The following is a 26,492-nucleotide window of genomic DNA, read 5'->3' on the forward strand; positions in this document are numbered from 1 at the left end:
CAAGACAAAGACCATACTGAAACTGAGGGCAAATACACAGGCAAACCAAGGAGCAAACGAGATAATTAACAAGGTGATTAATAAGACACAGGTGAATCGGATGAATGACTGAAACCTGTGGGCGGAAACTGGGTCAAAGGCAAACTAACACAGAAGACAAAATCCAAAATCACAAAGGCAAAACAAACATAACCCTGACACAAATCATATTGACCCCAAACTTTTGAAAAATAGTGTATTAGTACAGTAGTCTCAGTTCCTGGCAAAAGTGATTATTATTATTTTACTGCAAGTGAATTTCTTATGAAACTCTCATGGGGAGGGGGGTAATAAAATATATTATATGTGGGGCAACATTTATTATGAAAGCATTATACAAATACATTTGAATTTGAATTAATAATATTTTACAGATCATATTTAATCTTTTAATTTCACTTTAATGAAAAGATACATTCCAATAATTTAATTTTTAAAGTATTGCACTTTACAAAAAAAAAATAGTATACGTATTTTTATATCAATCCATATTAATTTTATTATATTAATATGTATAATATATTTTAGAACAGAAAAGAAAATATAGAGCGATTTAGCTGCCTCAGCATATTTGGTGATATATTAAGTCCCATTAAATTTTTTTTTTTTAAATTGTAAACACCAGCTTTAATGGAGACACATGTGAGATTACTTTCCTGAGGTGAACATTTTGAGAAGAAGGATATTAAAGCAAATTTGCTCTCTATTTAATCTCAGTGGTGTCTATAAGAAACAACTGATACACTAAAGAGACCTAATTTGTGATTTTCTTTCCAGCCAGGATCCATTGTGCTCAGAGTTGCATTTTAAGTGTTAACTAAGGTACTTGTGGTCTGCAAAACAGACATTAAGCGGTCCGATTTCAGTTCATTCAGTTTCCTCCTGCAGTTGCAGACACCAACTCATCTATAACATTCCCTCCCTCTAATGTTCTCCATCATAGCAGCAGGTGAAAATGGATCTGACTGGCTCACTATAAACTTTGGTTGTTGGATTGCCAGTTGCACTGCAGGCGAAAGTCAAGAAGAGTAAAGCATGTGTTTAGGTGGTGAAAGCGCATCCTCTTTACCAGATCCCATCTCCACCCACTATAGAGTCTATGAACAGAGTGGAAGCGTGGAAGTGGTTGCTCCAGGATTGCGCTGATACAGCTGTGCATATCAACTTAACAGGCCATAATGCAATAATTAATAAAGTAATAGCATCTGGTCCAAAATAGCAATGGAAATGGATTTTTATTTTTATTTTATTAAACGAATCGGTTACCTAACGTAACCTCGGTTCTCTCTAGATGAGGGAACGAGTATTGCGTAAGCTAGCTTACGCTACGGGAAAGATTCATCTTTTCTGAGAAATTGAAGCCAAAAATTATCCTATAATTTTGTATCTATTCACAACGCAGTTCAGCTGCAGCAGAGCATGAGCAGGCTAGCTAGCAGCTCATTGGCTCGCTCACAGGGAACTGCTTAAGCCTATGAGGAGACACGAATGAACTCTCGGCCAATGAGAGTCTGACCTGCTCTCATTGCGTCAGAGCCCGCCGAAACGGGCGTGGCCAGAGAGTATAAATTCGCCTCTCAGGCTGTAAATTCTGGTTTTCATAGAATGAAGCGAGAACGCTAGTAGCACAAGCACGGCCAGGAACGCAATACTCGTTCCCTCATCTAGAGAGAACCGAGGTTACGTTAGGTAACCGATTCGTTCTCTTACGAGAGGTTCTCTCGTATTGCGTAAGCTAGCTTACGCTACGGGAACACCTGGTCAACGCCGTGCGTGCTAAGCATCCACTATGAGTCCCAGGGGGGACCCCGGGGAACCCTTATGAGTGGGAATAAAATATGTACATGTGACAAAGGCCAGCGGAGCGGGCCGGGGATTTGTGAAGTACATAAGCACATAATAAGGAGGGACAGAACGAGACCGGTCTGCGTGAATAACTCCCTATAGTGCAGCTCTGCCAGAAGAGCTGTGACATACTAGACTGCTAGTAGTTTAGCCTGCAAGGCGGGAACTTCCAGATAGTAAAATCTGATAAAGGTGGAGGGGGAAGCCCATCCCGCTGCCACACAAATATCATGAATGGAAATTCCGCTGGACCAAGCCCACGATGAGGCCATGCCTCTAGTGGAATGGGCCCTGATGCCCAGAGGGCATGGCAGGTCTTTTGACGCGTATGCGGCTGCAATGGCATCAACTATCCATCTGGACAGAGTCTGTTTCGAGGCGGCCAACCCCTTGGTGCGCCCACCGAATGAAACAAAAAGCTGCTCAGCTCGTCTGACCGGAGCAGTGCGAGTAAAGTATAATCTCAGGGCCCTGACCGGACACAGGAGATTAGAGTCAGATTCGCTATCGGATGCAGGCAGAGCCGATAGAGAAATAACTTGTGCCCTGAAAGGGGTACCAATCGCTTTTGGGACATGTCTAGGTTTGAGAACGACTAAGGAGTCATTGGGCCCAAACTCCAGACAGGAAGCGCTGCTGGACAGCGCGTGAAGGTCCCCCACACGCTTCACTGACGCGAGCGCGAGCAGGAAGATAGTCTTGAGCGAAAGGTATTTGAGCTCCACGGTGTTTAACGGTTCGAATGGGGGGGCTTTCATAGCTTCGAGAACTATGGAAAGGTCCCAAATCGGCACCGACGGGGGGCGTGAGGGGTTCATCCTTCTAGCTCCCCTGAGGAAGCGGATGACTAAGCCATCTTTGCCCAGTGACTGGCCACGCCGGGGTTCAGCGAACGCCGCGACGGCTGCCACATACACCTTGAGAGTGGAAGGGGACCTGCCCTTATCCAGCATCTCTTGGAGAAAAACTAGCAAGGAAGGAACCTCGCATGACCGTGGGTCCAAGTTTCTGTCGGTGCACCACTTAGAGAACACAGACCATTTAGACGCATAGAGCCTTCTAGTAGAAGCCGCTCTAGCCTGCATGATCGTGTTTAACACTCCTTCTGGCAAAGCAACGGGTAGTCGTTGATCACCCACGCATGAAGCGCCCAGCGCTCTGGGTGGGGATGCCAGATCGTGCCGCGAGCTTGGGAGAGGAGATCTGTTCTGACTGGAATGGGCCACGGGGCTGTCTGTGACAGCTGAGTGAGCTCCTGAAACCAAGTCTGACCTTCCCAACGCGGGGCTATGAGGAGCACCGAGTGGCGTGTTTCCCTGATTCTCTGAAGCACCTGTGGTAGCAGAGACACCGGAGGGAATGCATAAAGCGGGCGGCTGGGCCAGGTCTGGGCTAGCGCGTCCTCGCGTTTTGAGAAAAATATTGGGCAGTGGGTGTTTTCTTCTGAGGCGAAGAGGTCCACCTCTGCTCTGCCGAATATTCGCCACAGCTTTTGGACTGTAAGAGTGTGCAGGGACCATTCGCCAGGGGGAATGGGGTTCCTGGACAGACTGTCTGGACCGTCGTTCAGATGGCCCGGCACGTGCGTCGCTCTGAGCGAGAGCAGGTGACACTGGGACCAAACTAGGATGCGTTCTATCAGCCGGAAGAGAATTCTGGATCTGACGCCGCCCTGACGGTTTTAGATAGGAGACCACAGCCATATTGTCCGAACGGATCAGCACATGGTGACCGTGAATGCGCGGCAGAAACCACGTGAGCGCGTTCTCGACCGCCAGCATCTCCAAACAGTTTATGTGGAGGAGACTCTCCTGAGCTGACCAGGGGCCGAAGGCCGGTGAGCCCTCGCAGACCGCACCCCAACCCATGTTGGATGCGTCTGTCGAAAATGACTTTTCGGCGAGAAAAGGTCCCCAAGGAAACGCCCCGCTGAAACCATTCTGTCATGGTCCATGGCTGCAGAGCTGTGATACAGGTCTGCATTACCTTTATCAGCTGGCGGCCCGTGGTCCACGCGCGGTGAGACACACGGCTCTTCAACCAGAACTGAAGCGGGCGCATGCGCAGTAACCCCAGCTGGAGCACTGCGGAGGCTGAGGCCATGTAACCCAGCGCCTTCTGAAAAGTTTTCAGAGGTGTGAGTCTGTTCATCTGAAAAGATGCGGCGAGACGCTGCACACGGCGCGCGCGCTGTGTAGACAGACGAGCCGTCATTGAGACCGAGTCTAGCTCTATACCCAAGAAGGAGATAGTCTGACTGGGTTGAAGTGCGCTCTTTGTCCAGTTGACAGAGAGGCCCAAACTTTTCAGATGGTCGAGGAGAACTGTACGATGAGACAGTAGCTCCCTCTGTGATTGTGCCAAAATCAGCCAGTCGTCCAAATAGTTCAGTATTCGCAGCCCCTGACTCCGCAGGGGGGCGAATGCCGCATCCATGCACCTCGTAAACGTGCGGGGTGCTAGGGATAGGCCGAACGGGAGGACGGTGTATTGATAAACCTGGCCTTCGAAGGCGAAACGTACGAATGGCCTGTGAAGGGGATTTATCTGAATCTGAAAGTAGGCATCTTTCAGATCTAGTGAAATGAACCAGTCCCCCTGGCGCACATGCGCGAGGAGTTTTCTGATAGTGAGCATTTTGAACGGTCTCTTCATGAGAACTCTGTTCAGAAATCTGAGGTCTAAGATTGGTCTGAGGCCGCCGTCTTTCTTTGGAACCAGAAAATAACGGCCGTAAAACCCCGACTCGCTCATGGATAGAGGAACTCTCTCTATAGCCCTTTTGCACAATAGTTTTGCTATCTCTGAACGGAGCAGAGCCACTGCTTCTGGGTTCACAATAGTTTCTAGCCGCGCTCGGAAACCTGGAGGGCGGCGGTGGAACTGTAAGCGATAGCCTAGCCTTATTGTGTTTAGCACCCACTGGGAAATTCCCGGAATAGCTTCCCACGCTTGAAGCGTAACGCTAAGGGGTGAATGGCTACATGGTCCCCGTTGCTGCACACAGCGGGCCACGCGGGCGCGCTCATAGTGTTTATGACAGCGGGACTTACACTCAGAGAGGAGTTTAAGGGCCGTGTAACAGAGTGAGCAGAGGTGGGACGCGCACACGGGCTCGTGGGCGCGCTTATGCACTCTGAAACTCGAGCGGGTTGGAACCGCTTTATGAGAGTGGGCTCTGTGAGACACACGGGAACTGAAAAGCTTTTGTGTATGAGTGAACACAGTGTTGTGGGCACATTTTCTACACGTGAGGCTTTTATGCTCTTTTTGAGATATCTCTGGGTCGCCGTGAAAACGGTGTTTGTGCACATGCAGTGCTTTGTGTATGAGTGAACACAGTGTTGTGGGCACATTTTCTACACGTGAGGCTTTTATGCTCTTTTTGAGATATCTCTGGGTCGCCGTGAAAACGGTGTTTGTGCACATCCAGTGCTTTGTGTATGAGTGAACACAGTGTTGTGGGCACATTTTCTACACAATAGGTTTTTATGCTCTTTTTGAGATATCTCTGGGTCGCCGTAAAAATGGTGTTTTGTGCACATGCAGTGTTTTGTGTATGAGTGAACACAGTGTTGTGGGCACATTTTCTACACAAGAGGCTTTTATGCACTTTTTTTTTTTTTTTTTTTTTTTTTTTTTTTTGGATTTCTCTGGGACGCGGTGAAAACGGCGTTTGTGCACATGCAAGCGGGAAAAGAGACCGGCTTGTTGATGGCGGTGTACACTGCTGCAGTAGCCGTGTGAACGGGGACTGACAGAGGGCGAAACCTTGATGGCGGTTCAGCCATGGTGAGAAATAGCCGTCCTTTTCTCAGCTGAGGCTGGTCACGTGAGCGGCCTGCAGCGGGATATATATATAGCCTGAAATCGGCTGCACTTGTGACGCGCGTCGCGTGCAAGTGCGTGTTAGAAACGTGAGCGCTGCAAGCGGGCAGGAGACTATTTTTAGCCTGCAGAGGCTGGACTTGTGACGGCAAAAAAATTATCTGCGAGAGCCGGAATCGAACGCGGGTCTCTGGCGCGAAAAGCTTTGTGATACACCACTGAGCCACAGGGGTAATGACACAAGCACAGTAGCGCGAGCAGATAAGAGGGCGTGATAGCAGTAACAGGTTCGGCCTCAGCGGAACTAACACACTATAACCCATTTGTCCAGCTTTATGCTCGGAAATGAGAACGTTTCTCATGAGCGCGGGAGAGCGCGGCCGCTTTCTGTCACGTAAGAGAGCTGGGCGCCAGCTCAGAGCTGCATAAAGATTATCTGCAAGAGCCGGAATCGAACACGGATCTCTGGCGCGAAAAGCTTTGTGTTCCACCACTGAGCCAGGGGTAAGGACACAAACATAACAGCGCGAGCAGTTAAGAGGGCGTGATAGCAGAAACAGGTTCGGCCTCAGCGGAACTGATACACTATAAACGCTTTATGTAGCGGCGTTATACGCAGGCGGGAGAGCGCGGCCGCTTTCTGTAACGTAAGAAAGCTAGCCGAGAGCTCAGAGCTGCATAAAAAATTATCTGCGAGAGCCGGAATCGAACACGGGTCTCTGGCGCGAAAAGCTTTGTGTTCCACCACTGAGCTAGGGGGAAGACACAGGCCTAATAGCGCGAGCAGATAAGAGGGTGTGATAGCAGCGACTAGTTCGGCCTCGACGGAACTTAACGCACTATAAACCCACTTGCCGGTGACGCGTATGCATGGGGCCGGGCTAGCTCTCTTGTAAAGTAAAGAAAGCTAGCCGCGGTTGGCACAGCTGTAAGCGGCTCGTCCCCCATTCAGCGCTCGTAGGCGGTGAGAGGGGGAGGCGGCGTAACGCTTCGAGTCGAGCCCGCAGGGTCAACAACAGTCAAGTCAAGTCAAGTCACCTTTATTTATATAGCGCTTTTTACAATACAGATTGTATCAAAGCGCTTCACAGTGATAACATGAAAACAATATAACAAAGTTTGTTTCTAAAAGAAATTGCGTCAACGTCCACCTTAAGTAAGGCAGATCAATAATATTATTGAATATTAAATGTTAAATGTCCCCAACTAAGCAAGCCAAAAGCCAAGGCAACAGTGGCAAGGAACCAAAACTCCATCAGGTGACAGAATGGAGAAAAAAACCTTGGGAGAAACCAGACTCAGAAGCCCATTCGCAGAGGAAACATCCGCCGTCGGCGGGAGAAAACTCTGCGTGTCCCAGTCCCAGGCAGAGAGCGCAGAAGAAGGCGGGCTCTGGCGCTGAGAGGGACGCGGCATGAGCCGCAGGTGTGCGAGGCATCTTAAAAAAGACGCTCGCTGCTCTTTTAGATACACACACACAATACAAGAAGCTTTTGGTAAAGGATATGAACCCGTCGGATGGCGCTAGCTTGCAGGACGGCTGAAGGTGGCGAAGACGGCCGGCTTCCTCAGACTCCCAGATGCTCGCTAGAAGGTGCCTTTTCCACGACGGCGGCTTCTCTCAGGATCAGCAGATGCGTGTAGCCTCGCTGAAGATATGAAAAATCAGAATTTACAGCCTGAGAGGCGAATTTATACTCTCTGGCCACGCCCGTTTCGGCGGGCTCTGACGCAATGAGAGCAGGTCAGACTCTCATTGGCCGAGAGTTCATTCGTGTCTCCTCATTGGCTTAAGCAGTTCCCTGTGAGCGAGCCAATGAGCTGCTAGCTAGCCTGCTCATGCTCTGCTGCAGCTGAACTGCGTTGTGAATAGATACAAAATTATAGGATAATTTTTGGCTTCGATTTCTCAGAAAAGATGAATCTTTCTCGTAGCGTAAGCTAGCTTACGCAATACGAGAGAACCTCTCGTAAGAGAACATAATAAATTACTTGCAGTTAACCACCAACAAAAACAAAGTCTTGTTTTTTATGCTAAAAAAAAAAAAATATTTGCATAAAATATGTGGATGGAAACCCAACAACTCTCTCTTTTTAGGTGTGTAGTCTGTTATATATTATATACAAATACAAATGTTGTATAAAAATGTCAGTGTTTCCATCCAGGGGGCTTGAAAATGGCAACAGATTTCAGTTACACTTTATTTTGATGGGTCAACGAGCCATTATTAGTAGACTCTCTGCTTAATATGAACTTTGCGATTACACGTCAACTTATTCTACTAACCCTAACACCTACCTCTACAAATACTCCAATGAGAGTTAGTTGACATGTAGTTGCAAAGTTACAAATAGTTAGTAGAATGTCTAAAGTGGACTATCGAAATAAAGTGTAACCCAGATTTCTGACCTTTAAACATGGTGTGACGAGGAGTGGAAAACCTAAAATGGAGCTGGAGCGGAGTGATTACAGAACACTCTGAGGGAGGAGGGGAAATATCTGCCGCTCCAGTCCACACACATACTCCGCCATCGACACAGCGCTCTCTGCTTTTTTCTTTCCTTATCTCCTTTACAGCTCAGGAGCACACAGGTCTGGCCTGCTGTGATTACACACCCTTTATCTTACAGTCAGACCGGCTCCGGCCTCGCTACATCACTCGACTGGGCTTTCACCTGAGCTCTGTTTGCTCGTCAGCACTCTTAAGGAGAATTTTAGGACGTGGCCAGCGGTTGGATAAGTAAGTGATTTAGTGCAGGCGAGTGCAGGACTGCTGACAGCGTGGCGTTTTACTACAGGCGGTGAGGATGGGGCATGTGAGAGCTCAGGATGGGGAGGATGTTCAGTGACCCATTTTCTGGGTGTGATAACAGTGTGGTGTGACGGGAGACTGAGTAAAGATACCTTTGTCTCACCCTGTGACAAAAATTAAAAAAGGGGGGGAAGGCAAGAGAATGAGGTTGCGGAAGGAGGAGGAGGACGGCTGGCTGCTTGAACAGGCGTGCTGATTGATTAGACGAGAGAGGTGTAATCTGAGCCCTCTGCACTGATGTTTAGGCCCTCTCCTCCTGCTATCGATCCCTTGGGCTGCCTGGAACAAGAAAGGAGGTTCCAGCTCATTGGGCTGCCGCTACCTGTGTAATCACTCTCCTCGAATTGGAGGAAACCCAGGGGAATGGGGCAGCGGATGGTTAGACAGTGCCGTCTCTGGTGGGAAAGAGCTTATCTGTTGAGCTCATCAGACTGCAGGCTCACTGCCTTTCCAGCCTGTAAAAAATAAAAAAATAAACGGATTGAGATGTTGCAATAAGCCATTATATGCTGAGGAGTCTATACAGTGCACATATGCAAACTCAGAAGCCGAACAACCTGGAGTTTCACAATTGTTGCATTGCAAAAAGTGTCAGAACACAATTCATGATGCAAGTGAATGTTTCTGCAACTTCAGCCACTTTTAAAAACTTACCATTTTACCCTTTTTCCAGAGACAAACTTTTAACTTTAAAATATGACAAAGCATTATAAAAAAAATGAAGACCCTAAAAAAGTTTGCCCCTAATAAAAATAAATAAATGATGTATTTGTGACGGTATGAAGACACAGGAAAGGAAGATGGATGGTGAATAGTGATTTATTGATAATATGTGCAGTGATGAAGTAAGCAGAGTAGTGAAGTCTAAAGGATTATCTTAATGGAGACGCTGAGCACAGGGCGATCGTTGGAGACAGGGGGAATAGTCCACATGGCATGAACGAGGTCGGACAATGAACTGTGGTGAGGAGTGTGCATTTGTAGTGGCAGTGATGAGGGTGAAGATGACAGGTGTGTGTGATTGGAGATGACGTGCAGGTGGGGACCAGGAGGGATGCTGGGAAATGAAGTGCAGAGGATGGTGACTAGGTAGATATGTGACAATAAATTAAGTAATAAATTATTATTTAAGTACTAATTTAAAAAGTAAATAACTAAAAATAAAAATAAATACCAGGTTCGATTGTCAGCAGCACTAAGAATTGTATCAAATAAAAAAATATAATAATCTTATTTTATGTCAAATTACAATACTAATATTTATGACTGTCTTCATTTCTTCAATCCACAAACCATCAAATATTTATTTTGTCGGTATCCTGCAGGCAGAACCTGATTTTACCAAGTGCAACATGTTCCAGGATCAACATCTTTGTTTATACTGGAACAACATTCCAATTTACAGTTTATGTCCAGTTTAGGCTTACAACCAGGGTTAGGTGCTTCTAGACATGTTATTCACCTAACCATAATTTCCCCTAACTTATGGGTAAGTTTAGGTTTAGAATATGGTTAGGATTACATTTTTGGAAAGGAATGTTGTTCCAGGATCAACAAAATATGTTGTCTAACTCGGCAAGTTCAGGATGTGCAAGTCACAGCGAGCGTTATTTTAGAACGTTTCACCTTATTATTTCCATGATGACGCGTCATGCTTGTCACGTGACACACCTCAGCCACAATAGCGATGTTTTAAAGATGTATTGATTGTATTTCCTTTTCCCATTTTTATTGAAAATATTCACAAACTTGTTAACTATATCATGAAACATCTGGTATTCAGATTCTCAAATATGTGTAAGTGAATGCATATTGTCATTTAAACACCTTTATAACTATCATGTTATATGATCTATAACGCGTGATGGGGACCGCCATGCTAGCTGTCATGCAGAAAGCCATGTCTGTTTATATTTTTATCTATAGTAATATGCAGCCTTGTCACTGTAAACACTGTTTGAGTGAACGGAAATGACAGCCGCTCAGCCACCTAATGAAAACAAACATATACACTTTTGTCATGGTACTTCTGTGATAATTTGAGTGTCTGTGAGATAAAGTAAACACATCATATGCCTGTAAACACTGCGAATTTGAATGACAGCCACTTATCCACCTCACCTTTCTCTATGTTAGTGCGAAAGCCAATTTGAATCTGGCAAAATTTGATGTCTCAGCTAGAATATTTAAAACTTGTGTGCGAAAGGGTTAAAGCTTCTCTGTTGATTCCCATTACAAGAATGGGAAGATGGTTGGTGAATGTTGCATTCCCAAATACACATTAAAGCGACCTAAACTGGAATTCATGGAATCCATGTGGAGCAGCATTTGAGAGCCGCACTGAGACGCGGATCATGAGGTGCTCACATCTAAGAACACATTGCTGGTTTGATTCGATAATCCCACTAAGCCATATTCCAATGTAGAATTTATTTCGAATAATAGTGCAGGTAGAATGACTTCATGCTTGATTGGTCATACACTCACATCTGCATTTGTTTCTGGTCTCAGAGTTCACCTGGCTCACTCCAGGGGAGTGGAAACTCATTGACAGGGAAGATTGCTCATGATGGACAGTCAAGAATAAATTTCATCTCATCTTGCTCTTATAAAACTCAGGAATGAGCTGCCTAATGACGCCGGGTGCCAGTCGAGAGAAAGATTGGCTTTGGGGATTAAACCATCCCGTCTCCAGGGGACAACGGGGCGCCAGCTGATGCGGATGCGGCTACTGCTGGATGTGCGTGGAGTCGTGTAAGGAGCTTTGGTGGGGTGACGAGTATTCGGCTGACAGTCATTGGGATTAGTTCCCTGCACAGGCATAAAGAGAGACTGGCTGTAAAAACAGATTTCTCTTTCCGTCCTTCATTGGGGGTTAGCGTGGGTCTTTAATCTGACTGCCTTCCTCTATTGCGTTTCAGCTCTCTCAAACTTTCGCGCTGCATCTTAGAAGTCTCGCAGAACTCCTGGCTTTGCATTAAAGACAAGTTGGTTTTAGTAGTGTAATATCTGTGCTATATTTCATCTTAGAAATGTGACTGCAAATTGTCATTTTGAAGCTCACATAAGCATTCATAAAGTTAAAGCATAGTTAAAGGGGTCATATAATGGTATGCACTTTTACAAGTTGATTGTACTGAAATGTGTTGGCAGTGCCTGTACACAACCATCATATAATGATAAAAATCCATCCAGTGTTTTTGTTTTAATCTCCTTATATGTTTTCCCCTGCTTCAAATTGAGCAGTTCGACCATGTGACGTCACACGGTCGGACGCCCCTCCCACGATTGTTGATTGACAGCAGCGTTTCAACACAGACCCGCACTGAGCGAGCTGTCATTATAGTCCGTCATTGTTGATACACTGGAGCAGAATGGCGTCTAAGCGACTGTGGTGTTCTGTTCTTGGGTGTAATAACGAACACAGTCATTTTGATCTTCCTAAATCCGAAACGCTGAAGACGCAGTGGCTGAGTTTTGTTTTCGAAGGGAATATTCCCCACGATCAACGTCAATGCGTTCATGTTTGTGCGAATCATTTCTCACTAGACTGCTTTATAAACGAGGGTCAGTATGAACTGGTTTTGCTAAGAAGCTGCTCCTGAAAAAAGAATCGGTACCAACTATTTATGTTCCCTCTGCACCTCTAGAAGAAGTAAGTGTAAAGTTGTATTAACCTTTATATTAATCTTTGCAAATCTCGAAAAAAAGTTTTTCATGACCATTAGTTGTAACGTCAATCTGTCAATGAACTAACGGATACATCAGTAAACACACAGCGTTCGTATCTCACTACTCTACCCTACCAGTGCATACAAAAATAGATCAAAGAGACATTACGTTAACCAACCATTCAGAAACGTCCTGTTCGAGCCTTATGGCGAACTTCTTTGCGGCCGTCATCTTGTTTCGGGTCCGACTCCGGTTCAAATTGATATGATTGCACAGATGTGTCCTCAGAGACTCCCGCTGCCATTCTCTCTCCAAAATATACCTTCAACTGTTGTCAAGGCAACACTCAACGTGTGTTGTATCAAGCACCCGCAGAACAGAGAGGTGGAGTGAGCGAAGCTCATTATCATTTAAAGGCATATGCACTGAAACGGCGTGCTGAAAACAGAGCTGTTTTTGACCAGGTAAAATTAGTGTTTTCTTAAAATACTAATGAGAATTTTTAATAAAAGTATATTACAAAGTTTTCATTTAGACCCTAAACATTCATATTAACTTGTACAAAAATGGCATTATATGACCCCTTTAAGTTTTTAGCATCCAAATAAAGAGAAGTCATTCTGAGACTCCATAATGGAGCATCATTTTTAGTGGCCCATACCTGAAATATCTGTTTTTACTGTGCATTTAAAATCAGCATGCAATGGTAAATAATACACTACTTTTCAAAAGTTCGGGATTGGTAAGGTATTTTTTTTTTACAGGAATTAATACTATAATTCAGCAAGGATGCATTAAATTACTGTTACAGAAAATGTATTTCAAATAAATTGCTCTTTTCTATTCCATTTCAGCACTCTCTCTGCATTTTAGAAGTCTTGCAAAACTTAGCTTTGCATTAAAGACAAGTTGCTTTTAGTGCAGTATCTTTATATTTTTATCATATTAGAAACGTGATTAATGAGCACAAGAGTGCATATTGTATTTGTTAAGCTTGCATACTCACTAGCATTTATAAAGTTAAAGCATAGGTAAATCTTTAAAAATAGCTCTGCTGAGCTCTTTAACTCTCAAAATTGTACCTCTTAAACCTCACTTAGTAAACCCTTAGTACTTATTTCCCTGAATAATGCTTCTTAATATCGCTGTAAACACTGGAATATTTGTAATGGAGAGATGAGTGCTTCCTAACCTCATAATAGATTCGAGAGACACATTAGCTAACAGTTCAACTCAAATTCCTTTAGTTTCATCATTTACTCATGATGCATGAGTTAGTTTATAGGATGCTGGATATTAGAAATGGTTCTTTTCAGTGTGATTACGAAAAAGATTCTTCAAGATGCTGAGCATGTTCAGATTTCACACCTTGTTAGGTGTGTAAATGTACTTCAAATGTGAGAGTGCGTGTTAGTGCTCACTAAGGAGGGTTCTAACAGAGCATTCCCTGATATCGCCTTTCAGTAATCATCTAGATTGTTCATTTTTGGGGAGGAAGAAGAACATGAAGCATACCTCCCAGGGGTTGTTTTGAGAATGGTGCTAAATGGTGCAGCAAGACTCCATATCAAAACGTATTTGTACCCTGCCAGGTTGTGAAATAAATAACTAGGCTCAGTGCATCCTCATTAGACTACATATGGTACACTATGTGTCTCTTTCTTTGTCTATGCCACTCCGGTCAAGGCTGAACTGGCTACTTTTTGAGGCAAAGAAAATGCTCAATGCATATCTAGCAAACAAAGTGCTGTCAACCCAAGGGAAGAATCTAACAGAAGTACCGTCATATTGCCTTCCATGATATTGCTTTACGGCAGTTGTGCAACTCTGCACTCATCATCATCGCCTAGATCTTTCACTTCAGGGGAGGACAGAGGAAAATAAGCTAAAGTGGTCTAGCTCACATGGGTCCTCCTTAGGGTTTGTATTTCTCTCAGCCCAGCATGCAACACTTACATATATGCACTGGTAGAGAAGCCCAAAGGATAGACTATCATTTGAGATAGTAAATGGTGCAGAACGACTCCTCTCCGATTACTTTCGAACTAGGGCTGGGATAAACGATTATTTTTTAAACGATTAATCTAGCGATTATTTTTCCGATGCATCGATTAATCTAACGATTCGTTTTTCTGCCCGATTCGATTTCGATTCGATTCTGTTATCGATTATCTCCCCATTAATTGACTAATACCAATTTATACATGTTGATTTATATATCTGAATGAAAAAAACATGAATTCCTTAACATTGCAATATATGTTTATTGCTCTTAAAATTCCCAAATAAAAAAATATACAAGTGCAAAGTAATGCATTCTTAGTCAGAGGTAGCATTCAATAAAACTTTGAAGCCTTGAAAACACATAGGCCAAGCTTACTAAAAAATAGTGCATCTTGTAATTCTTCTTTCAGATGAAAATACCAACTTGATGTCTAGCATTCAATAAAAAAAAATTCTATAAATATTTTTGAGTCTTCATTTTCTTTTCTGACATAGCCTACTCCAGTTCTTGTTAAAACACACCAGACATGCAAATTCTGTGCATTTGGGCACTTTTTGAGTGAAATCATATTTATTTTGTCCATCAAAAGTGTGCTTTAACTTTAATTGAGAGCAGTGCTGCAAAAAAAATACTCTGCGCCAAAACCCGCGCTTCACTGCTGCTCACGCGCTGCTCCTGCTCCCGGTGTGAATGCACTCATTGATTAACATGCACGCCGGAAAAAAACCCCCGCACTGCTCATGCTTGCGGTGTGAAACGGCCGTAATTCACGAGGTTCCCTACATGTGCGTTCCGTGTGCACGTGTGATGCTAATGTTGCGCGATGTTAATCATGCGGCGTCCGAGTGCATTTGACCGGCATAAAATCGGAATATGTCAGACTGACCGGCCGGTCGCCGATCACATGAAAATCGGCCAATTCCGGTCACCAGCCAATCAATCGGTGCATCTCTACTTTAGAGGAACGAGTGCACTTTGCACCTTGTACTTTTAAAGTCTGAGGAGCCACACGTGTTGCTACTACTCTCCGGCGCCGCCATCTTTGTTTTGGGTCTGACGAATCGACGCGCATATTTTGCGTCGACATATTTTTTGCGTCGACTTAATCGATGACGTCGACGCGTTGTCCCAGCCCTATTTCGAACATCTCTCTCCCTTTGTCTATGCTATCAAACAGCTGAGTACTTGACCAAGGTTAAACTGGTCACTTTTTGTGTGCAATGAAAAGGACATCCAAATGTAGATAAGTCATTCTAAGACTCAAAAATGTTGCATAGATTTGAGTGGCCCATCCCTGACTTCAGTCATTATTTAGATGTTGTATGTTATTATTGAATGGGAACGTGTGTGTGTTGATGACTAATTGTAATTTAGAGTAATAATAGCGTTTGATATACCGTAGTCCATTACTAACACACGGGCAAACCAGTTAAAATACATAAAACCGCAATTCTCTTTTTAAATTATAATGAATAGGTTTCAATGGTATATTGATCGCTGAACTAAAAATGGCCCCTGTTCACCTGACACATGCTTAAATTGCCTGTCTGCACAGTCTCAAAAAGTTGCCAGTATGTCAGGGCCTTAAGATAATGTGCAGGCCAGCGAGCTGTCGAACCTCAGCCAAAGACAGAGAAAAGGAACCAAAGGCACACCAATACTTCACCAGGATCTCAAGAGATGAGTCAACAGCTGACAGGGTTTTTTAAAGCTCGTGTAAATAGGGACCCTGGAGCGTCCAGAGCGTGTCTGGCCTCACAGCAATGCTGAAGGGGAAGGCTGATGTCAGTTCCTCTTTCTTCTGCTGTCACTCCAGCTGATTGGAGCAGATACAGGGGGATCGTGACCCCTCTGGCGCCCTCACACACAAATACCTCTGACTCATTTTGGCGATGGCTGTTTGTGATGGAAGTTCCCCTTCACCTAGGATGTCAGGGTTGGCACAGTTTCCAAGGTGATGGCTGTATCCGTCACTAACTAAACAGAATGCACCTACACCGTACAAATATGTGCAGTGGTTCCCAAACTGGGGTACGTGAGGTGCCAGAGGGAGTATGCGAACAAAATCATATAGAATTTTTTTTTATTTAAAACATTATCTCATAACATTATTTATGCCATTGTATTGCATTCATGCCGCAATAAACTGTGTGTAAATACATAGATGCAGCTTGGTTTTGACACTGTATCTCATCACACTTACCACTCGGCTATCAGCTATCTGCATCACAGGCAATGCTTTATCTTGGTTTATGTCATATCTCACTGATAGACACATTTTTATTACTGTCCATAACTTAAAATCTTCTCTGTGTTCTCTCTCAAGGTGTCCCTCAAGGCTCTTTTCTTGGGCCACTTCTGTTCAAATTTATGTTACCTCTGTCACATTATCCATAGTCATGGTCTCAGCTATCACTGCCGGTGACTTGCAAATTCACATATCAGCTCGCTCCGTCTCTGCTCTTCATTTGTACCGTCATTTATTTTTTCTATAGATTTTTTATTTATTTAAAACATTACCTCATAACAATATTTATGCCATTGTATTGCATTCATGCCATTAAACTGTGAGTAAATACATAGATGCAGCTTGTGCCACTGCAGTGCCAAGATGACTTTTGTTGAAACTGATTATATTAAGAATTAAATTAATGGAATTTTAAGAATTTTACATAAAACATGACATTTAACAGGGTTAGAAAAACTTTGCCTTAATAAAAGTAAAAAAAAAAATGCACCTGAAATCAATTTATGGGGCAAATATTGTCCCTTAATGGAAAAGCTGTGACTTCAGTCTAAGTGGAAGAGAGGGGGTACGCAGAAGGATGTTAAATTCCTGGGGGTATAACAAGTTTTGGAACCATTGTAGGTAGTAGAATTTTGCAGGCATGGTAAATTGTGTTTAATTGAGAGTGGATAAACCTGCTGAAAAGACTAGTTAAAAAGCTTACATATAACATAAAATACCATTCATAAGAAAGAAATTAATAATTGTTTTTCAGAAATGATGCATCAAATTGATCAAAAGTGAAACTAAAGACATTTATAATGTTAAACAAATTATATGTCAAACAGATAATGTTCTTTTGAAATAAATCAAATAATCCTGAAAAAATATGCTGAAAATATTAAGCAGCACAATTGTTTTCAACACTGACACTGAAGACTGGAGTATTGACTGCTAAAACGAAGCTTTGCCATTACAAGAATAAATTGCATTTTAAAACATGTTAAAAGAGAAAACAGCTATTTTAAAATGTAATAATATTTCACAGTTTTAACTATATTTTTGATCAGATAAATGCAGCCTTGGTGAGCATAAGAATTTGAATTTGAATGGTTGTGAACATTAGTGATATGCTGGTATTTTCAGAAACATTGTTTTTAACCCATTGTTAGTATAAGTTAAGCTAAATCTCAGAGTTGCGCATTAATGGTTGTCTTCTTTCTCTTGTTGTCTTGAAAGTTTCCTTCACCGATTTCACCTTATTGTGGCCTCCCATGGCTCAGATTTTTGACAATTATTTCTTATATTTTTGAGGAAATAAACAAAGATCCAAAGCAGGAAAAAAGCACATAAAAATCGGAAGGAGTAAGGTGCAGGGAATGAATTGTTCTTTCTATTGCTTGCTCTATTGAAATCTGTATTTCTGTCAGAATGATTGAAGGTAGGTCTTCATTTATGAGCCATCAAAGAAACCATGTTAGGTATGGGGCTGAATCCTGCAAATTTTATTCACTGTTGTCTGCTCAATGAACTGAGTCACTCTATTCCCCTCACAGCAGCTTTGATATTCTCTTTATAACTGTGTGGGCGAATTGACTAAACAGTTGTGCCACTTTAACGTGCAGTATTCAAAACCAATCTCTGCATCTTATTTGCATGGCACCTGCAATCCAGCTTATCCAAGCGCTACAATTTGTGCTGGTATAGCATTGCACCATGCAGATTTAAGTTATTACATTACTTTACAGCCAAACATGCCTCCTTTCTATGCAAATAAGCCTCATTATAGAATGCACCACATTTTGTGATTGTATTATTGTGCTATTACCAGATGAAGCTGGTGGTAAACAATCTTAAAAGGGACACGTGTGTACGTTTTTGTACATTTTATATAGATATTAGCAGCATCAATTTATAATGATTCCAAAGTAGGATCAAATGATAGATGATAGTGGAAACACCAGCTTGAATTAATCACCAAATTAATTTCTAGAACTTTTTACAATAAATATAAATCCAGAGCAGCGCTCTACTGATTTACACAAGTGAATGTATATATAGGGAATGGTCAAAAATCGATATATGGTGGTCAACAATCACATTTAACATTTGTGTGTCCTCAAGTGAATGGTGTTTTTTTTCTGTGTGTGTGTGTCCTTAAGTGAATATATATATACTGTACAGTACTGGTCAAAAGTTTGAAAACATTACTATTTATGTCATGACAACTCTCTGAGTGATTGGCATGGTAATGGTTATGACCAGGGATGTAGTGGAGGCTAAACGCACGTAAACGCCGTTTACGCACCTCCCAATATTCGGAAATAGCGTTTACCCACCTCCAAAGTGCGTTTATCCACCTCTAAATTGCGTTTATCCTCCTCTAAATAGCTATAAATTAAGCTTATGTCGTTTTAGTTTCATATTGTTCATTATTAGTTTCATAGGTTGTTAAACCTAAGACGAACTCTTTCATATTGCGCTGCATTACTGTCAGTGTTGTTGACTTTTACTGACGGTTGCGCTGTTGACGCTCGCGCAGCCTCTCGAGGAGAAATCTACACAAATGGGCGCAGCACACATACACACACACACACACACACACACACACACTCAGTTAACAACATACTGCCTATAAAAAATCTAAATGTGGAGTTTTTATATTTTTTACATATGTTAAGCAACCTCAATTATTTTTCCTGAACACCATCACGATTGAAAATGTGACATTGATTTCCTACAACAGTTCAATAAACAGTTAAAATTAAGTCACTTACATTTTAGATGCAATATTGGCTGTTTTTGTTCTGTTTCAGCAGCGAAAATAGTTCCAAACAAAAATCACAGCAGAACCACGGCGCATCTCACAGGAACACTCGACCTGTTTTCATTACTGAATGATTCAGCATTTTGAACGAATCGATTGAGTCAAAGATTCAATGACCCATTCATAAACATCTGTGGCCCTGTCCCAAATGGAACCCTAAGCACTCGCGGTCTTCCTCTGAGTCCGCACTTTCGCGACGTAACGCCGCTTTGAATGTCGGGAAGAAGTCTGCTGTGGAGTCCGCATCAGCACGGGCTCGGCAAAAGTGCGCATCAAGGGTGCAATTCGACCGCAGAGGGGGCGTTCGCGAGCACCCTTCTGAGATCTAAAAATGACAAATGGGACACACTGCGGTCTCACGGACTTAACGGACACGCGCACGCGGCAGCCATTGTAAGTCCACAAGACCGAAAGTGCACATGAAGTGTGCCATTTGGGACAGGGCCTGTCTCAATCTTGAATGGCCCGCACTTGCGCCCTTGTGCCCCTCAATGCGCGTTTTCGCTAAGTGGTGCAAGGCCGTAGGGTGTCCCGATCCTCTAATAGTGTTCTCCAGGGGTGATCATAAGGGCACTTAATGCACCCCTTTCGCAAGTGCGCATCAGACCTTACTTTGCTGTGGGATATTACCCAGAATCCTTGTAGTGTTGTGACGTTTCGAACAGCTAACCAATGGGGGAGAATGGTTGCTATGGTGCTGTTCGGGAGCGGAAACTCCGAAGATAAAGGAAGCCGGTATGGTGAAGTGTTTTTCAAGGCCGCGAAATTTAAAAATATTAGTGTTATCGTGTCACGAAATGTAGTTTTAAGAGTTTTTGAGTCGAGAATATAATTGTTTAAAGCTCAAATCTGTGGTTTGTTTATAAAGATAGCGCCTATTTAAAATTTTGATCGGACTTTTTCGGAGTTCCAGGGATCAGCGGGCGCACAGCGCTCATGTACCCCGCCTGGAACAGCCTTACCTCGGCTAGTCATTCTGACGTGTCACGCGGGCTCTGTGTCTAGTGGTTAAACATGAGCTATAAATCGGCTTGTGTATATCTAACGGGCGATCTTTGGTCTCAGTAATCTATGATTTGTTCCCTGGCAAATCGTTTTGGCTGAGGGCAAAGTGAAGTTTCATAACTTTATAAATTTATGCTATTTAACTGTAATGTTGTAACGTTAGCCTGTTGACTTATGTTTGACTGAATCTTTTAACTTGCTTTATTTCTTGACTTATATAGCTTCTTATACTTTTTAGGCTACTTATAATTTAATAATGGCTATTATTGATCAATAAAACTGAAATTTAACAAAAAGAGACAGGGTTGTGTCATTTTATTTCATATAGCCTATGTAAGACTTTTAATATAGCCTTAGCCTATATATAATATATCACCAACACGTCATGTATTTTTTCATGTATGGTATGGGAAGAATTTCATAGATCAATTTCCATAATAACATAATTAAAATTGCATTTCGAATCGCTGTGAATACGGTAAGGCAGTATAAGCTCAGGTAAACCCCAATCACAATTTATCTTAGCCAAAAACTGTTTTAATATTAATAACATTAACAGAAAGGTTGGTAGCTAAGAGTAAAAAAAGATTATTTTTTTTCATTCAAAGGATTGTGTCATGTTACAGCTATTATAAGCAGCACACACATTACCCAAATGAATGGTGTTTGCTCTCCTGATCACAACAGAAGTGACGTGTGAAAAACTGTCCCAATTCTGCTCTTCACAGCTTTGGGCCCTTGCGCACTTACTCCGCTAAGTGCACTTTCAACAAGTGTCCACTTCCAGGAAGGCCTTAGGGCTCAAGTGAGAATTGGGACTGGGCCAATGAATCAGCCGTTTGAACAAATCGTTTGAATGAATGAATCAATGACTCACTCATTAAGACGGTCGCCTGCCACCACCTACTGGCGGTTTGTGTTATGTTTAAAAGTAGATCATTCTGTCCAACGTTTCTTATTTGTAAATTTAAATCAATTTCATAACATTATTTTATGCAATTGGAATTTTTCAGTGTAAATGATTTAATTTGATCAGCCCTATAGTGTCTTATTATTCGAAATAATTGAATTATTGATCAAATTTAGGAATTTAAAATGAAAGATGAAGCATACATTTAATACGATTGGGGGAGGGGATGCCCTTTAAAGGTGCAGATATTACAATATGCCGATTTAAATATCAAAGGTGATTGAACACTGATGAGAATATTGTTTCAGAATAAAAAAAAATAATTAAAAAAAATCCGGACGAGAAACTTTTTTACTCGGACAAGTGGATGACAGATTAAGCGTATGAAAAGGCTTAATGTCGAGCCCTCCCTATATAGCAATGTCATCAGGAGATACACATACACCGGTAGGCAGTGGCCCACCTTACCGGGTGACCACGTCGTGGTCCACCAGAATTTATAGTTTACCCACCTCTTTTTTTACCACTACACCTCTGGTTATGACAATGTTGTATGTTTGGTCTTGGCGGAATAGATTTGCTATGCTGCTGCTGCTGCTACTGCAGCAGAGTAAGTACGGGACTTGCTACTGCCAATACATACACGACACTGCTGTGAGCAAGTAAGACATGCTGCTGCTGTACAATATAGAGTACATGAATGACCCATAGCAGATCTATACAGGTGGAGCTGGGGAAGGTGGAGGGTTTCTGAAAGCACGCTGCACTGCTAAGGCAAATGTTACCCAATTATTTGTAGGTTGAGCAGTGAGCTCATTGGCTACTGATATGGCAGGAACCAAACAGCTACGCCCTGTAGATAATGATGTGATTATGAACAGGCGAGTTAAGGACCTATTAGCCTGCGCCACCTAGAGTTCCATGCCAGAACTTTGTATTTTTTATGTTTTTCAAAGAAGTCTCTTGTGCTCATCAATCCTGCATTTGTTTGATCAAAAAATACAGGAAAAAAAGGAAATATTGTGAAATAATATTACAATTTATAATAATGGTTTTCTATTTGAATTTACTTTAAAATATAATTTATTTCTGTGATGCAAACCTGAATTTTCATCAGCCATTACTCCAGTCTTCAGTGTCACATGATCCTTCAGAAATTATTCTAATATGCTGATTCTTTATCATTGTTGGAAACAGTTGTGCTGCTAAATATATATTTTTTGGAACCTGTTTTTTTTTTTTTTTTTAGAATTCTTTAAAGAAAAAGAACAGAATTTATTCAAAATAGATTTTTTTTCTAACAATATAAATCTTGGCTATCACTTTTTATCAACTTAACACATCCTTGCTGAATGAAAGTATTACGTTCTTTCAAAAAAAGAAAAGAAAAAATCACTGACACCAACTTTTGAACAGTATATATATATATATATATATATATGTGTGTGTGTGTGTGTGTGTGTGTGTGTGTGTGTGTGTGTGTCAAAATGTCCAAAAATCACATTTTACTTTTTTGTTTCCTCTATTCCAATAAAAATATAAGAAGACCTTGCACATTTTAGTGGAAGAGAACGTGCAAAGCTGCACATCTGAGGGTACTGACAAGCTAAAAATATCATTTTTACACATTATTTCTGACAGGAAATATTGCTATCAGCATTTTGTGGGCGTGTTTGCCCAATTACCTGATTTGCCTAATCTCTTTAGTGGATTTTCTAAAACAACGCATGCAAATAAACAACATTATCAGCCGGCGCAATTCATTTTCCCCCTTGTATTTTCAGTTAGTCTTATTTGTACGACTGAGATAAGGATTATAAGACCGGAGGGTTTGCCAGACTCCATGTTTTGGAAGGTTATTCCACAGGCAAACTAGCAGATGAGCAGATTTATTTTCAGTCCTGTTTGCACAAGAAGGGTGCTGAGAATTAACCTGACTCCGCCAGATGGATAAGCTCGCGAGATCAGGATGGTCTCACGAGGCTAGCTGAGAATGACCTCTCTAGAGACTGAAGCTTCCCCAGGTGTTCAGCTGTGTCACTGTTACAGGCTTGCGGTAAGGTCCGAGGCTTTGGATTTGAATACTGACAGCCCTGGTGGTTTATAGACTTAGACTCTACATTTCTCCTGAGGCACCTCCATGCGTGCAAATTGATGTTTGAAGAAAGAAAGGGAAATATTCATTGGAACAGTTTATGTTCTGTGATGGATTAGATATATGAGAGTAAATATTTACACTGTGTCATTACATGCAAGCCAATAAATATCCATCTTGAAACAATCTCACACTCTTTCTTCAAGCTTGGCAGGTTTCATCGAGTTTCAAATGAAGGCATTTTATGGGGGATTGGATTTATTTATTTTTCACTGCCAAGATGCAAATTAAGAAATCTCTTAGACCCAATATTTCCACCTCTTTTTGCATCGACTTTCTCTTTATGAAAGTCAGAAAGTCACATAAAAGCTTTTACAAATGTATATTGAACAAAACCTGGTACTTTAATTGTGTTAAATCCTCCATAATCATAGACAGTATTGGGTAAGCTTTGGAAGTTACAAGCTACAAAATTTAAAGTTGTTAAAAAATACTCTTCATCTAGCATACTGCTCTGAAAAAAGTAGTTTATATAAGCTACTGACAAACAAAAAGACAACAAACATCAAAAAGTACATTTAAGTGAAAAGTTAGCATGACGTTAATTCGTATTTACTGTAAAAATTCCAATAAAGGACAACAAAATAAAACGGACTGTCTGTCATTTTATGGAACAACATTTTGAAAACAGTTGAACGTTTACGTTAAATTTAAAAGTAAAATGTATACCTAAATGTATACCACTTTTAAAAAAAATAACATTTATGAAACCTTTTCATCAAACTCATCAGAAGTTTCCTCTAACTGGTCCTTACCTCCTCAGCTCATAAAGCACACCCTCTCTAGCTTTACTCTCACCAGCCCATCCTCTGTTAGTGGCTTAATTGCTCAAACTACTTGTCAGTTGGACCCCATTTACACCTGGTATTAAAATGAGATCTGTATCCAGATAAGTTATCCGGATAAAAAAAAAACGCATGTTAATGCAAGGTGTAAATACGTTGTGATCGGATTGTGATCGGATCTGCCTGACCACATCTGGAGGTAATCTGGCTCGCATTGTGTTCGGATCTTTACTAGGTGTAAACGCAATCCGTACGACGTGATGGCATTCGTACCTGCCAAACGTCGTTTTTTTTGTCATTTTTTTTCTGGAGGACAGAGATCCGAACTCAATGTGGATAACGAGAACACATTAAAAATACAAGGTGTAAACGCAAAGGTAAGATCAGAACACTTATTATCCGGATAACTTATCTGGATACAGATCTCATTTTAATACCAGGTGTAAATGGGGTCTTAGATCCAGCACCTACCTCACTTCTTAAAAGCTGCCTATAATCTTATCTCTTATTGCTCATTTGATCAACTTTTCTATTTCTTCCAGGTCTGTCCTGCTATCATTAAAAACAGCTGCGGTCACTCCCATTTTAAAGAAACCAGGGCTAGATTCTTCTTTTATGAATAATTTAAGACCTATATCAAATCTTCCTTTCGTTTCTAAGCTAATTAAAAAAAGGAGTTGCTTCACAGTTAAGCTCATCTCTATACTAACAATCTTCTTGATCCCTATCAACCTGGCTTTCGGTCAGGCCACAGCATTGAAACAACATTGGTAAAAATGACTAATGACCTCCTAATATCTGCTGATTCTGGTTGTCTTACTGTTCTCATCATGCTTGATTTAACAGCAGCTTTTGACACTGTATCTTATCACATACTTACCTCTCTTCTATCAGCTATCGGCATCACGGGTAGTGCTTTATCTTGTTATCTTATTACTGTCAATAACTTCAAATCTTCTCTGTGCTCTCTCACTCTCAAGGTGTCCCTCAAGGCTCTGCTCTTAGACCACTTCTGTTCTATATTTATTTGTTACCTCTTGGTCACATTATCCATAGTCATGGTCTCAGCTATCTCTGTTATGCCGATGACTTGCAAATTTATATGTATATCAGCTCGCTCTGTCTCTGTCTCTGCTTTTCCTCTTCCATACTGTTAAAAATCTGGGTGTAACATTTGATTGGTGGCTTACATTTAAATCTCATATAAGTTATATTACAAAGACTGCATTCTACCACCTTCGCAATAATGCCCGACTGCGACCTGCTCTCAGCACTAAAGATACTGAATCTCTTCATGCTTTGATAACCTCTCGTCTTGACTACTGTTACTTACTTCTTATTGGGCTGCCTGCTAAAACAATCATTAGACCACAATATGTTCAGAATTCTGCTGCCAGAGTCATCAATCAAGTCAAGAAATCTGATCACATTACCCCTTTGCTCTATAATCTACATTGGTTACCAGTTTCAGAATATTTCAGTATTTTTTTATATTTCAGTACCGCATCCAGTATAAAATTATCTTGTTAACTTTTAAATGTCTTCATGGACTTGCTCCCCATTATTTAACTGAACTTCTGCACTATTATTCAACTCCTAGCTCTCCCCGGTCATCTGACTTAAAACTGCTTACTGTACCTCTTTTTCACCTTTCAACAATGGGTCGTAGATCATTCAGTGCTGTGACTCCGAAACTCTGGAATTCTCTTCCTCTAACTCTTCCTGACACTTCTAGCCTACTATATCCTCACTCAAATCTCAACTAAAAATCTATTAATATTATTATTGGTAAACTGGCCATGATATAAATATGAATATTGACAATTTTTTCTTTTCTTTTTCAGTTTGAAACAACATCAGCAATGAAGAAATAATCCAGCCGAAACAGAACACAAAGACCGTTTCAGGAATTTACAGAACTGCACAAACTATTTGTGAACTCATAAGAAAAGATGTCTTGTTTGGCCACAGGAATTGTTAATCTACAATATCTGAGTTTCCTCAAATGTCAAGTGTTTTATTTTTTTATTCACAATCAGAAGCTAAAAGATTGATCTACTTTGGGAATATCGGTCCTTCCAAAAGGATGTCTATGAACTCCAGAGATATTCATCATCTAACATGAGCGCACCAGCCTGAAGAGACATGCAACGGTCATGCTACTTTTATTTTTGCCTTTCAAACTCTTGTATGCAGTGGCCTGTCATTTCTCTGCTCTTCAAACGAGTCATCGCTGCTTTGGTCGTTTGCTTTGGCATGCCGGTGACAGAAAGAGATCATCAACCCTATTCCAGTGATTTTGTCTCACTTGTGTGTGTGAATGCTGCCAGTGAGGAATCAATTCAGCTGCCTTTGTGTGAAATCTCTTTCAGCTATGGTCA

General features: G+C 41.7%; 1 protein-coding gene across 1 annotated transcript in view; it reads left to right on the forward strand.

The window, feature by feature from the left end:
• The window catches only part of zgc:171482 (zinc finger protein), a 146,698-nt gene extending 120,545 nt beyond the window's left edge, over positions 1-26,153 (forward strand). Inside the window, exon 7 of the mRNA XM_056272456.1 lies at positions 25,956-26,153. Within this exon, the coding sequence (XP_056128431.1) occupies positions 25,956-25,977 (22 nt within the window). The 3' untranslated portion in view covers positions 25,978-26,153. The remainder of the gene's footprint in view (positions 1-25,955) is intronic.
• The last annotated feature ends 339 nt before the right edge of the window (positions 26,154-26,492 follow it).

This window comes from Rhinichthys klamathensis, unplaced genomic scaffold (genome assembly GCF_029890125.1).
Source record: "Rhinichthys klamathensis goyatoka isolate OS25496 unplaced genomic scaffold, OSU_Roscu_1.1 h1tg000338l_1, whole genome shotgun sequence".
NCBI lineage: Eukaryota > Metazoa > Chordata > Actinopteri > Cypriniformes > Leuciscidae > Rhinichthys > Rhinichthys klamathensis.